The 14686-nt window shown below is 40.6% G+C and overlaps 1 protein-coding gene across 1 annotated transcript in view; it reads left to right on the forward strand.

Annotated features, from left to right (window-relative positions):
* Positions 1-4034: 4034 nt before the first annotated feature.
* Positions 4035-14686, forward strand: part of CSMD1 (CUB and Sushi multiple domains 1) — a 1157523-nt gene continuing 1146871 nt past the window's right edge. Inside the window, exon 1 of the mRNA XM_070954938.1 lies at positions 4035-4104. Coding sequence (XP_070811039.1) covers positions 4035-4104 — 70 coding nt within the window. The remainder of the gene's footprint in view (positions 4105-14686) is intronic.

Raw genomic sequence — 14686 nt, forward strand, 5'->3', positions numbered from 1 at the left:
AATAATGAAGTTTAGCTTGCTCATTGCCATGAGAAGAAGCTGGCTAAAGTGAAATAGTTTCCATTTGAAAAAAAAAAAACTAATTTCATTAAATAGGAAATGCCTATGGCATCTTGAAAGAAATAAAATGGTAATTTCATTACAAAACAATAACTGTATGCATAGGATAATGTTTTCCCAGCTTTGTTTTTTTCATATTTTCAAAGCTTGTTTTACTGAGAATTAGAAGTGTTTATTTCGCCCATGACTTCTATAGCCTTCTATAACAGTTTTGAGAAAATTGCTTTATTTTCTTTTAAGAACAAAAATGAGACATCTTTTAAGAAAATCTGAATAGGTGAAAATGTTGACATGAAGGATTCTGCCGTACATTTGTATTCCTATGCATCCTCTGTAAAATATTGTCTAGCTATTAAGTCAGATTACGCTTGTGTTTTATTATTATTATTGTTGTTGTTATTGTTATTTGCTGCTGGGTAAGCATCTAAGAGCAAGTCAGGCTACACACATTCTAAGAAAGCTTTTTGTACTGTGAGGAAATATAATGAAATAATGCAAAAATATGGTGAGCTATTAGGACTTACTGGCTGAAAAGGATCCCTACTAGTTTGTTGCTCTGTTTTTCTTTTCTTTTCTTTTTTTCTTTTCTTTCTTTTCTTTTCTTTTCTTTTTTCTTTTCTTTTATTTCCGTTCCTTTCTTTTCTTCTTTTTTCTTTTCTTTTCTTTTCTTTTCTTCTCTTTTTTTCCCTTTCCTTTCCTTTTTTCTTTTCTTTTCTTTTCTTTTTCTTTTCTGGATTGTTGGAGGTTTTCCTTGTTTGCATCAGAGCACTGGCTCAGTCCTGAAGACACATGTGCTTCAAGCTGGACTTGTTCCAATCTGAACTGCACTGAAAAAAAGTGACATCTGAATAAGCAGAAGGCTGCGCTTCTCAGAGAAAAGAATGGCTTTCTTATTTTAAGTATACTAATAAATCCTTTTGGATTTTTAAGTGAAATGAGCTTTCAATTGCCTGGCACAGCATCTGAAATAAAATCTACCAGTAGATGGCAGCAATGCTACGTCTCTCAGATGGAATTCTATTGTCTGAGGATTTCCCCTCTCACAGGTGTGAACTGTACAACAACATTAACTTATAAATACAAGCCGATTAAAAGAGTCAGACTACTTTGCCCATGTCGGCTAGTTCCAACACTGTTTCAACAAAGAGAAGGAACACTTTTACATATTTTACCAAGAGTTTATCGTAAGTAATTATGATGGAGAAACTTCCGTTTACCATTCATTGATTTTCATCTTCTGATCCTTACTATTTTGATTACCAACATAAGTAGACAAGTACCATAGAAAATAGCCGAGGGGATAAATCATATTATACTGCTTTGTAGCTTTATAATTTGCAGGGAGTTTTTTTGGGGGGGGGATTCCAAAATGATCATTTTAAAAAGCATTTACTTAAGACTATAAAAACTTTTTGATACATGGGGTTTTTGGACATTTGGATTTTTGTCATTCACACCCACACACTGGAGAGAGAGGGAGGGAAGGAGGGTCATATTTTCTCAAAGCAAATCTGGAATTGGTTTAGAAAGCATTCATTTTTCTTGGTAATGCCAAGTTTGGTAATGTCATTCATTAGGAACATAATAAGAATGGGAAAGTATTGGAATATGAAAATGAAAATTATATGGACTTCAGTTCTGTTTACCCTTCTAAATGTTTGTGTCTGCCTTGATTAACCACCTGAAATGTAAACTCTCCATTCCACTCCAAAATGTCTTCAAAGTAATATCCACAATCTGACTGCTTTTATTGGACACTGTAAAATGGACTCGGTCAAATATATGTACATTGCAGGCCTAGGAGAACATCTTAATCATAAATGAAGTAAAGTTGTTTAGCTCCTTCTCCAGATGCAGTTGGTAAAAAAAACCAAGGCTTGTTCAGTGAGGCTTGAAAGGTTGTTTGCTCACTTGCTCACTTTCTCTGTCTGATGAGTGAATGCAAGCCTATGCAATTTCCTTTAAGAGATTCCAATTATGGTTTCTAGTCCTCAATGGGTCACTTGCAAATGTGGCTAATGAACAGAAAGAAACCACGGAAGCAGCAGAACCTGATCTAAATGCCACTTATAAAAAATAGCCTAGCATTAATAATCTGTTCAATTGGGAAAATAATTGGGCTCATCTGGCGTTGCCCTTCCCTTTCAAAATTATCTCTATTATTATTACTGGGAATCATTTCTCTCCGCAGATTTCCACCCCTCCCTGGTTCTGTGCAGAAGACGTAATATTATGTAGTCAAAGGCTTATTTGTCCAGAGTTTTTATTTGTTAAATTTATTTGCCCCCTATCTTGGCATCAACCATGATGCTAGAATAAACCGGCCTATCCATTTCGGTTTTCCTAGCTGCTGTCCTGGGAGGGCTACTTTATTTTGCAGCCAAACCAGCAGAAAGGAGATGCTGGTTCCAGGCAGCCCATTGCTTTTTCAGATGGTCCCTTTTCTTTGAAGAGAATATGGGAGCATTGTGGTGATTCCCAAGGCATTGAGCTGAAAGCCCAGGAGAGCATTTGAGGCAGCTAAGAAATAGGAAATATAAACAAATAAAATAAATAAATTCAAGGGTGTCCTAGAAACCAAGCTGCCTGAGGAGAAAAGGGCAAAGAAGATTCCACTAAGCCAGCCTGGGGTCTCCCCCCTCCCCACTCCAGCCGTCACACACACACAAACACACACACACACACACACACATCATTGTGGTTTGTATGTTGTTTCAATGCCTCTGTGTTGTGTGTTTCGACTCGCAGAGGGGTCGGCGTCTTTCCCCTCGACGGAGTCAGCAAACTCCCTCAGAAGTCCACCGGGCAGCGAGACACGAACTTGCCCACCAGGGCCGCCCCTCACGCTCGGCGGCCGCCTCAGGCAAATTCCAAGCGGGGCGGCTCTCTTCGCTTTAGTCCCGCGGTCGCCTTCTCCTGGGAAAAAAAATTTCCCCCTACCTGAAGAAGACCCCCCTCCCCAAAAAAGAAAAAAGTTGTCCCCCCCCCCCGCCCCGGTGCTCCTCGCTTTTCCTTCCTTGAGGCGCGGAGGGCTGCTAGAAGGCTGCTGGCTGGCATCGGCTTTGGTGGGCGCGCTTGCCGCCGCCGCCGCTGCTACTTCAGTCTCCATCCCCTCTCTGTGGGAAGAGATGGTTGAGTCCGGCAGGAGCAGCAGCAGCAGCAGCAGCTACGGCGGCGGTGGCGGCAGCAGCAGCAGCAGCAGCCTGAGCATCCTCCTCTGGCGCTAGCAGCTCTGTCAGCTGGCTGCGCTCGCCCGGTTGGACTTTCGGCTCTCTGTCTCCTCCCGACGGGGGGGGCGGGGGGGACACCCTTCCATTCACGCCCGCACCCTTTCCCTTCTTCTTCTTCTTCTTCCTCGTCTTCTTCTTCTTCTTCTTCAGCGGCCGCCGCTGCTTCTCCAACAGCCTGCCGCCGCCTTCCTCTCCTGTGTGGCTCCTCTTCTCCTCCCGTGCCTGGCGTCTCTTCGTCGACAGTCGTCGCGAGGTTGTTGCCGGCTGCTTGTTTTCCTTGCCTGGGAAGGAAGAGGAAAGAGTCGCGGAGCGGAGCGGAGGATCCCTTTCCAGCGCGCCCGTCCCCGCAGTGGGCTCGCCGGCACTTGATGCTATGAGAAGGAGCCGAGCGGAGGCAGGCAGGCAGTCTTGCGGGAGGAGGCGTCGAAGGCTCTGCCGCCGCGGCTGCCACTCGCGGCACCCGGAGCTTTGCTGGCCGCTGCGCCGCCGCCTGGCATCGCCTGGTGACTCTTTGGCCCCGGCGGCCTTAGTCCCTTCGGCACTCGGGGCCCGGACGGGAAGCCGCGCTCGCAACTGAGGGGCGTCCCCGCGAGGTCTCTTTCTCTCCCCCCCCCCTCCTCACCACCACCCTCGCGCTCCCCGCCGCCCGCCCGCCCGCCCCACCAACCAGCCTCCTGCCTCGGCTGCTTCCCTCTAGCTGGTTCGCCCGCCGTTCCTCTCTATGTGTGTGGAATAACTGCAGAGATGACTGCGTGGAAGCGATTCGAGGCTTTGCTGGTGGTGCTCAGCGCGGGCTTCCTCACTGCAGCTCAGGGTAAGCGCCGGCGGCAGCGGCGGCGGTTTTTTCTTCCAGCGAAGCGGAGCTGCCTCCTTCGGAGGGGGCAAAAGAGGATGGTGCACGAACCGGGAAGCTTGGCGGGGGTTGAAGGGGGGGGGGGTTATTTCCCGGGTCGCGTGGCTTGCTTGGTCTCCGGCCGGGCATTGGCTTCTCTGGTTTTTACCCCTCGGGGGACGTTTGTTGAAGGAGGCGGTCGGGCATGACGGCCCCCTTTGCCCTCTTTGCCCACCGCCCACTCGTTCAAAACGGCACCTGCTCTTCCACCCCGCCTATGGCTCTCCCGTGTTTTGGGGACGGTCTGTTGCCTTGTGTCCGGGACTATCCCGGGATGGAGGGAAGGAGGGAGGGAGGGAGGGAGGTGCACTTGCATGGATGGGTGAATGGATGGATGGGGGGGATGGGGGGGGAAATGCTAAAGGTGGCTATCAAGGCTTCCCCCTCCCCTCCCCTTTTAAAAATAGCAGGCTTCCACTTCCCGGGGTGTGGAGCTCTTTGCCCCCCACATGCCACCTTCTTTCCCTCTGCCCACCGAGGAGAAGCTGGCTGTGAGGTTAAAGCTTGCCCCGACCAGGTTGCCTAAGCACTTTGTACCTTTCGCAAGTTGCAGGAAGCCAGCAGGAAAGGAGAGGAGCGCTTGAGTCATCCTCCTTGGGGCTCTCTCCTTTCCACAAGGCTTCTACAAAAAGCTCTCCTTGGGGCTCAGCCTAAAAAAAATGGGCAAAGCCTGTGTGTGTGTGTATGTGTGTGTGTGTGTGTGTGCAGGCTTCACCAACCTTCTCTATGCTCTTACATGGAGGCATGGAGGCAGGCAGGCAGGCAGAGACCCACATTCCAGGATCACTTCTTTGCCACTGGCCAATCAACCAGAGGTGGGCAGAATGCTGGAGGATTACACAACTTCCAGTTGATTTTTGGCCCTGTCCCCACAACTCATTCCATCCCACCACACACACACACACACACACACACACACATACACACGCACAACAATATCTTCTGAATTGCCTTTTTCAAGTTGGCAAGTATTTTATTGTGTGGGTGGGTGCCTATGGAAGAGATACTGGTAACCATGATTCTGCTACTCCAAGATAACAGCACCTTCCACTGTTGAAACTGGCCTCTCTCTTGTTTCCCTTGAAGCTCCCTGTTAAAACTCAGCTTCATGTATGTGACCAGTACACAGCAAAAGTCTCTTTCTGTAGTTGGCTTTTTGAAAAAATTGACAATGCTCCCGCCTTCCTTTGCTCTTTGGGTTTTGGTGCCCTAGTTTTTTATTTTTTATTTAGACAATTACTGAAAAGAATATATCATTCAAACATTTCTGTCCTGATTCTGCTATCTATTCCTCATGTGTAGGTGCTCTTAATTATGTCACATTGCCGTCCTCTAAAGTGATGGGGTCATTTTGTGAAGTGAGCATCCATGGAGATTCCACTTGCCTTCCCCCTTCTTCTTTTTGGTTTTCTTTGAATTACTTTGGGTTGCCAGAGGGGTGGGGAGCAAGGCAAGAGGCAGAGAGGACATATTTCTGTTTCTTCTGAGATTTGTGCTCTAAGGTTTGCAGAGTTTGGAGCAAAAGCAAGTTGTGTTTTCAGTGCTCTGAAGCTCCTTCCCTCAGCTATATCCCTGGAGTTACTGCAGGTGACAAGTGATGCCTGGCTCTTTACTGCCTCTGATCTCATTTTACTCACTTTGAATAAAGAACGAGGAATTGAAATATCTGACCTGCTTCAAAATGGTGCTCAAAGGCCAGCTTTTGTATAAATGAAGATTGACCTTTGAGAGGGAGGGAGGGAGGGAGGGAGGGAGGGAGGGAGAGAGAGGGAGGGAGGGAGAGAGAGGGAGGGAGGGAGAGAGAGAGGGAGGGAGGGAGAGAGGGAGAATATGTATGTTGGGGCCCTCAGAATGTGTTTGGGGTTACAACTGGAAGAATTCCCAGCCACCTTACAGTATCTATGACTGTGGTCTTGGGATATCCACCATGATGGATTTCATCCGGTTTCTCTGCTGCATGAAGAAAACTCTTTCATTTCATTCCCCCCCACATTGTGGTGCTCTCATTCTTTTTTTGTTCTCTTGGGAGTACAAGAAAATGGTGTTACTGTTTGCTCACCGGGATCCTCTTTGACTAGCCAAGATTTTCCTTTGCCCTCCTGTTGATGCCACTTAATAACATTGCTATGTATCCAGAATTTCAGCTCTGGGACTCCAGATTGGATGTGTGTGTGTGTGTGTGTATGTGTGTCTCTGTGTCTGTGTCTGTGTGTGTAGTTGGATGGAAAAGAAATGTACACATCTGCATGTTTTAGCAAATCAGACTGTTATGATGTGATTGCTAACAGCTGCCTGTGCCACCAGTTTTGCCAGCTTGGAAAGGAGCACTGAGATCTGTTTCCCAAGAAAGGATGTTATATACCAGTTAAATGGGCTCATCCAATGGTATCAATGCCGATCCTATTTTATTAAATCCTGAAGAAAGTGAGTGGAAAAAGTTAGAATCTTGATACAGTTTTTTTCCCCCTTCAGCTACTGGTGAGGACTTAGACCTCTGATTCGTTCATTAAATGCATCATGATTGGCACTTGACACTTGTTATTTTAGGTTTATTTAATCTTATTATCATGTAGGAATATATGTATACAGATTCATGCTTAATCGGCACTGATCAAATGTATGTGGCTCACAGATAAAGGAGATTTTATTTCATGGTGAGGAGTACCGTTGGGAACAGTTTTGTAAGAGTTAAGAATAGTTTGTGTCACTTTAGAGGGGAAAAAAACATTGCAGTGCATTCCGATGTAGTAGTGAACTAGACAACAGGTAGAAGAATAAGACAGTGGTAGCAAAAGCTGTGACATTTGACTTTTTCTTCCTCACCATTTTATGTGCATACAGAGGACTACAGCTCTGGTGTCTAAATTTAGCAAAATGTAAATCTGTGGTTGAAATTAGACTGCTTATAGAATGACTGAAAAAAATAGCCATCACCTATTAATAGATCAGCCTTAGTTTTCTAAGTACGTAAAATCCTAATTAACAGAACACAGGAACTCTTATTTTAACTGTGCTGTGCAGAGGAAATAATCAGCTTTTTTATCGATATAGACTGAATACGGAATAATCTGAAAGGCAGCATTTCTATGGAGGAATATGATGGCATGCTGCTTCTAATGTTCCTTTCATTTTCACAATTAGAGAAATGTATTTTATCATTATCATCTGTATCTATATGTGCATGAAAACCCATATTTTAACAATTGTATACAATTTGCTAAATACCATCGTTTTAAAAAGGATTATTATATCTAAGTCTCCTTTCAGTATATTTTTGTAGGAAAGACCTACAGGAATTGATGATCCATCTATTTACCTTATTGTAATAAGTGTCTTCAAGCTGAAAAACAATATAAGTACATTTAACTAAGCAAACATTGGGGATACTTTTCAAGACTTAGTCCTGTAGCTCAATTATTTCCGACAGGAAAAAGTTTTGCATGCCAGTGCAGTTCATCATATGTTTTCTTGGTACCACTCCATACTCCATACCATACATATGATTTAAAGCTGAAATATGTTCGTCATCATAGCAGCACAAAGTAGGGAGGGTTATACATCATCGTACTAAACCCAAAATGAAAAAAAAGATAAATGTAAGAAAACCTCTTCTATAACTTTACCTCTGTCACACTAATAACACATGCACTACTGGCTAATTATAAAGAACACGGGAGGAATTAGGGTTAGAAGAGTGCAGCTTCACTTTCAGTAATTAATAGGTTCTTAATATGTGCAAGAAGCTGAAAAGTAGCACATCACTTGAAAGAAAGGGGAAATAATTCTTGTGATTAAATGGGGTATACTGTAGAAAGGCATTTGCTGCGGGTTATTATTATTATTCAGAAAGATTCTACTGTATGTGGGTTTGGGAGAATATATATCTTTTGTATGAAGGAAGGAGATCTGGCAAAATAAAAAGAAGAAGAAGAAAGATTAGTTATGTGGCTGCTTTGCTTCCATGCTTTTGAGATTGGCAGAAAAGATCTACAGTTAGTGACTGCAGAGATCCAGAGCCTGGGAGAATATCTTAATTTCCTTCCTCATTAGCATATTCACTGAAAGGTTTCAGTTGAATCACTAGCTTAGTTACCCTGATTAAAAAAAGAAGAAGCTGCACTTTGCACTTTAAATTTAAAGAGCTAATAGGACAATGATTACATATTAAGACGATATAGTCTAAAGGATCTCCCCCTCTGTTGCAAGGGTGTGCCTGTGGGTCTTTTGACCTTTGTTCTGCCAAACTTAGATCATTATGGCACAAATCAAGCCACTTATTAAACAATATCCTCTTCTGTTCTTCACTTATCAAAATGTCATCTCCCAATACCCTAGATCAGGAATGCTTAACCCTTTAATACCCCAAATCTCATCTACTCGGGTAAAGGAACTGGGTCCTCCCACGTCAACGTTTCCCCAAGAAAATAATGTTTATATTTATGTGTGTATTATGTATCGAAAAGTTTAAAGGCTTGATTAAAGTTCCAAGGACTTAACCCTGTTTCCTATTAAGATAATTTCTGAATCCTATCATAAAATGTGGAGCACATTAAAAACCATGGTACAGTTATCTCATGATAACTCCTCTCTCCTGATTTCATTCCAACTAATATAGATGGAGGATCTTTTCCTTATTATTTATCAAATAAAAAAGAAGATGCATAGGGTTTTTATTTCTTTAGATATGAGTTAAGAAGGTAGGTTATATAAACCCCAAGGCTATGTGTTATCTAAAATCCCAGTGAAGCCTCAAAATCATAATCACTTACTGAGTTTTGCGAACCCCAAATATTAACCTTTGAACATAATTACTCTTTGAAATTTTCCACACATTTCCTAGTTCCCTTTCCCTTTTTACACTTTTCAATATCTAGGATATTTTTTTACAACTAAAAGGAAAAATGTGATGCCATTTTATATAGCCATTTTCTTTGGCTTTATTATATTAAAATGAACATACTGGTGTCTTATTAATAAAGCTCATCAGTAACTGTGACTATTCAGCAAAATGTTTGCATGTGTTTACCCACTTAAATGGCACATACTTCCAAAGGAACATGAATATATTTATTGTAACACCTCACTCTTTGGAAAATACCTTGGGGAGGGGGGGGTATACACGCTAATCAGATAGCTTAATATTATAACTAAGAGTGATGCTACAACAGTGTCCAACCTGTGACCATCTGAAGCAATGCAGAATAAGGAGCCCTTCTTCTCACTGTATTTCATCCAGCATTTATATTGAGAAGCAGTTCTGTGATTTCATTTGCTGTTTCCACTGTTCATTGCTGCTAGCATGTCCGTTTCAATATACTGTACACCTAGCATGCTGAGCTGACTACTTATAGTTGTACATGCTGAGGTTGTAAGGACAAAAAATTTTGCCATCTCTTATCTAAACTAGAAACTGGTTTTATAGGCATATTTCCATTATTATTATTATTATTATTATTATTATTATTATTATTATTATTATTATTTTATTTTTTTGAGAAAATATCCATCCTAGAAAAACTGGCCCTGTTATTGAAACATCTTGGGTGAAATCAGTGTACTCACCTTATCTGGCTTTTCTGATTATCAGAAGCATTCTGATCTTAAGAGTTAGTATTACATAAAGTGTTTATTCGTTTTTTTGTGTGCTTAGTTTGAGCATATCAGAGTTCTGATTATCAGATTAGAAGTCCTGTGAGAGAATTAGGGACTCCAATAATTGTAGAATTCTGTGGCAACCGCCATGGAAATTACTATTTATTTATGCAGTGTATCACTGTACGTAGTGTACACAATATTGTTCCTATTTCCAAGAGCTTATGAACTAAAATTAGTCACAAGGAAACAGCAAGTACCATAAGAGAATGGAGGAATTAGACATAGTATTGATACTAATTGGCCTAAACCAATGGCAATTTATACTGCAGACATTTCAAGCCATACTAGTTACTAAGACAACAAATATAGCAGCTCTGGAAGTAAGACCAAAAATTCCTAACATGCAAAAATCCTTCCTAGCATGCTTACGCATCAATAGTTTGGAAAAACAATAGTCAATCACATTCCATTTTCAAGATTCTCTATACTGAATTTCTTTGGAGGCAATTTTTATTCATCACAAACAAGCAGGCAAGCAATCATTTAACAAGCTTGTCTTTATCAAGTCAATGAAATAATTCAGAAATTATTTGAAAGGCCAAGCATTATATTTTAATAGTGACTATTTAAGGAAAAATGGTTTAGGAACATTAACATCTACTTACTAGTGAAGGAATAATAATGAATAGTCATTGTATTTTGTTATGATTTATTAAGGATTGGCACTCCCTTAAAGCAATGGAATCTTTTAATATTTAACTTCTTTTAAAGAGATGTTTTAAATCTACCAAAACATACTGCATACAGTAAAAGAAAAATGAAAATAAAATAATTCAAATTAGATACTTGGCATGTCTTCCCTACTGTTCCTTAAAAAGTTGTGTGTGACCATAACAGAAATAATCCACTTTTTCCTTGTACTAGCCCACAAGATAGGATACAAAACAAGTTTAGATAATATGATACTTCCACTGCCAAGCTTCCTATAACAAGAAATGAAATGCAGGGGTATAAATACATTTCTTTAACCAGAAAGATTTAGAATTAGACACACATGTATGTGCTGTAACTTAAGATTTTAGTTTTAAAGAGTGCTTTTTTATATACTCTGCTTGCTGCTTTCACTTTGTCAAAATAATTACTAGAACTACAACAACTAAAGGTTCCCTACTATGCTTAATGCCTATTCATATACATGGGTGGAAAAGGCCCCATGCATTGTATTTTCATTGCTTGTAGAATAATGATTCTCATACTGAGAGGCTGTTTTCCTAAATGGGATTCAAATAAGTACAGAGAAAATGAGGGAGGAAAAAGAAAGCTCATTTTTCTGTTGCTGTTTGGGTAGGGACTTGCCAAAACCAAGAGCAGCTATTGAGTATATAGAGTACAGTAAATAAATAAATAAAAAAAATAGCAGATGGTTTGTGTTTCTAGGAGCAGCTTAGAGAGGAATGAAAATGCATAAGCAAATAAATTCTTATCTACAAGAATTTTACTTTTTTTATTTTAAGCATTTCCCCTAAAGTTTCTAAATTCCAATGCTAATATAGTAGCGGCATAGAATTCACCTTCGTAATATAATTTGGTTCTATAATTGAAGAGGATCGAGAACTGAATTTCAAGTACCAATTGCTCCTTTTGTCTGTGTATGTATTTTTTTATCTCAGGCTATTCTGCTATTTTAATATGTTCACAATAGTTTTGTTTGACTTATTGGATGACACAGTTTTTAATCTATTTTCCAGGTTTTCCCCAGCTTTGACTGAAAAGAGGTAAAAGTACATAAACAAAGTTAGCCTTATTTTTTTTGATATATACCTTCTAGATGAATGTTTTGATAAGCAGCTTCTAGACAAATCACAGATTATCTTACTATGATTTTGATTTATTAAAGTGACACTTATCAGTTGTCTAACTGAATCATTATGAAGATTGACAAACTGTCATTTTTAATGCAGGAAGAATGGAGCTGGCAGCTACCCCAATTATAAATCCTCAGAATTCTTTTTAATGACCAGATAAATGCATACAACATGCATTGAAAACCTGGATGTGAGATTGCTAGTGTTTTGCTTTGTCTTATTTTAGATAGAACAGAGGGGGTAAAGGGACTTTGTCCAGGATCTGTGGTTCCTTGATTCAGTGAACTTATAGAATTAAATTTTTGTATTTTTTTCTTGGTCTGTTGAAAGGAGAGCATGGATCAATTACTGCCTGTTCTGCAGAAATGGGGATGGTTGCACTTTGGGTTTATAAAATGATTTGGAGGAGTTGAAACATGAAAATGGTGCTATGTGGAAGTGCTTTTTGTTCATAAGTCTCTATTTTGCATCCTGTTTTGATCACTATGATGTAAAAAAGATGTTGAGACTCTAGAAAGAGTGTAGAAAAGAGCAACAAAGGTTATTAGGGGGCTGGAGGCCAAAACACATGAAAAATATTTGCAGAAATTGAGTACAGCTAGTTTAATGAAAAGAAGGACTAGGGGTGACATGATAGCAATGTTCCATATCTAAGGGGCTGCCACAAAGAAGAGGCAGTGAAGCTATTCTTCAAAGCACCTGAAGGCAGGACAAGAAGCAACGGATGGAAACTAATCAGTGAGAGAACCAACCTAGAAATAAGGAGAAATTTCTTGGCAGTGAGAACAATTAATCAGTGGAACGACTTGCCTCCAGAATATGTGGCTGCTCCAACACTGGATATTTTTAAGAAGAAACTGGACAACCATTTGGTTGAAATATTACAGGATTTCCTGGCTGAGCAGGGGGGCTGGACTAGAAGACCTCCAAGGTCCCTTCCAACTCTGTTATTCTGTTAGCTGATAGAAGAATAATAATTCCATTCCCTTCTCTCCTAGTTGCCTAGTTGCACTTAAAGGATAGAATTATCGCTATATAACTTCTATACAATACGTAACGTAATGTGCCATTTTAGTCCCCTTCCCCGTGCCTTTCCTATAAAGTTAATAGCTATCTTCGAGAGGTCACATTATGAAAGTACACACACAAATCCTGCAGTATAACTGAATGTTTGAGTCTATTGTATAGGAGATTTGATTTTTAAATAAAACCATTTTAGGCACTATTTGTAGCTAGGCATAATGCTGATTTTGGAAGCATGCTATATAAATTGGATTTCTTGAAAGTGGAAATATCAAGAACCTACCTAATACAAATCCTGCAGAAGGAAAGAGCAATATTCTTGCCTTTAATGGGTCTTAGATCCCTTATTGTTCCACTTATCCAATGTTTTTTTTAAAGTCCAAATGTGAATGTGTGCTCTGGCTGAATACTGATGTCCTTCCTATATAGCCATTGTAGACACAGCATAGTGGGGTACTATTGACCAAGCACACATGTATCATTTGATCTCTGTGCTGTTCATTGGCACTTCATTTGTTTGCTGTAGAGGAGAAATTAACCTTTACTTGCTTTCTTTAATAAATTTAGTAAACAGGGAGATGATCTGTGGAAACAGAAAAAAGAAAAACCTTAACTCATGTTGCCATGGCAATTGGTTCTTTTTCTTTTTTCTTTTCTCAACTCTAGAGGGATGGGTGGTTTCTCCCCCCCCCTTTTTTTTTCCCCCTTCTTAAAGGGAGACCAAATTGAAAATTGGCATTTACAGATTATTGGAAATGCACACAAACAAGAACCTGATCGTATGTCATATAACCTTACTAGCAAACCTGAGTGTTTTTACAGTAACTTTCTTATTTAAAGACTCTGTCACAGGCTGCCTCATTTTAAAGGCAGAAATACCTACCTATCTGGGCCCAACATTTAGCCCTTTAACACTTAATTTATTTGCATTGACTAGTTGTATATTAAAACTATAAATGTTCTATTTGGTTTGGTAGAAATCTTATATTTAAACTATGTGGTCCTAAACCAAACAAACAAAGGCATATATTTATTTATTTTTTATTTAATCACATCTGTATGGCTGCCCATCTCACATAGTGACTCTGGGCAATTAAAAAAAAACACATTAAACTGTTAAAACAGCCAATTTAAATTAAAATAAACACAAGAAATAAACAAGTAAAAAACAAAAAGACAGGAAGACACAGAGAGTTCATTTTATTGACCATTGTATAACCATCTAAGAGGCTTCATTCTACCATGGGATCCCCAAGCTAATTGATAAAACCATGTTTTAAAGGCCAAAAGGATTGCAGCCAACATCACCTTGGGGGAAGTGATATTTTATAGGGTGGGATTTTATTTTATGGGAACTACATCAGAAAAGGCTTTCTTGCTAGATCCCAACCAACAAAGTTCTATAACTGGTGGTACCTCCATACCTTTCTCCTGCCGGACCAGAAGGGTTGGGTTAATGTAATCAGGGAAAGGCAGTCCCTCAAGTGTCCCAGTCCCTTGCCATGTAGGTCTTCAAAGGTTATAACCAACACCTTGAACTAAACTCAAGGAGCTCAGAAAGGGAGGTTACTATGCAGGAGGGAAGCTGGTGCAGTAGCAGTGATCCCAACTGATCCCTAGAAGCCAAGAGGATCTCATGTCTAGTTGCTTGTGGAGCAGCACCCCTGAAAACCACCAGAGACTCCGAAATAGCATTCGCCACGCTCCACCCTTACTCTGGATTCTCACCTTATTCTACGCCTGACACCCAAATGGGCACATTTCCAAAAGACGAACTACCATTTCCTTCTGGATCCAGCTAGGTCTCAGTGATACACATCAGGTCACCCATTTCACATATGATCCAATCACAAATGAAGGAGGCTTTATTAGAGATTGAGCTGGCATTTAGCAGCAGCAACAGAAAACCAGGGCCTCTTTAGGTCTGATGACCAGGAAATGGGAATGGGTCCAGGGACTGGAACAAGATACCGATATAAAGCATTGGGATCATGTTCCCTGAGGGTGGCCCATCCTCCTGG

The sequence above is a fragment of the Pituophis catenifer genome, unplaced genomic scaffold (genome assembly GCF_029215685.1).
Source record: "Pituophis catenifer annectens isolate HBS135680 unplaced genomic scaffold, rPitCat1.0.hap2 SCAF_1, whole genome shotgun sequence".
In the NCBI taxonomy this organism is placed as follows: Eukaryota; Metazoa; Chordata; class Lepidosauria; order Squamata; family Colubridae; genus Pituophis; species Pituophis catenifer.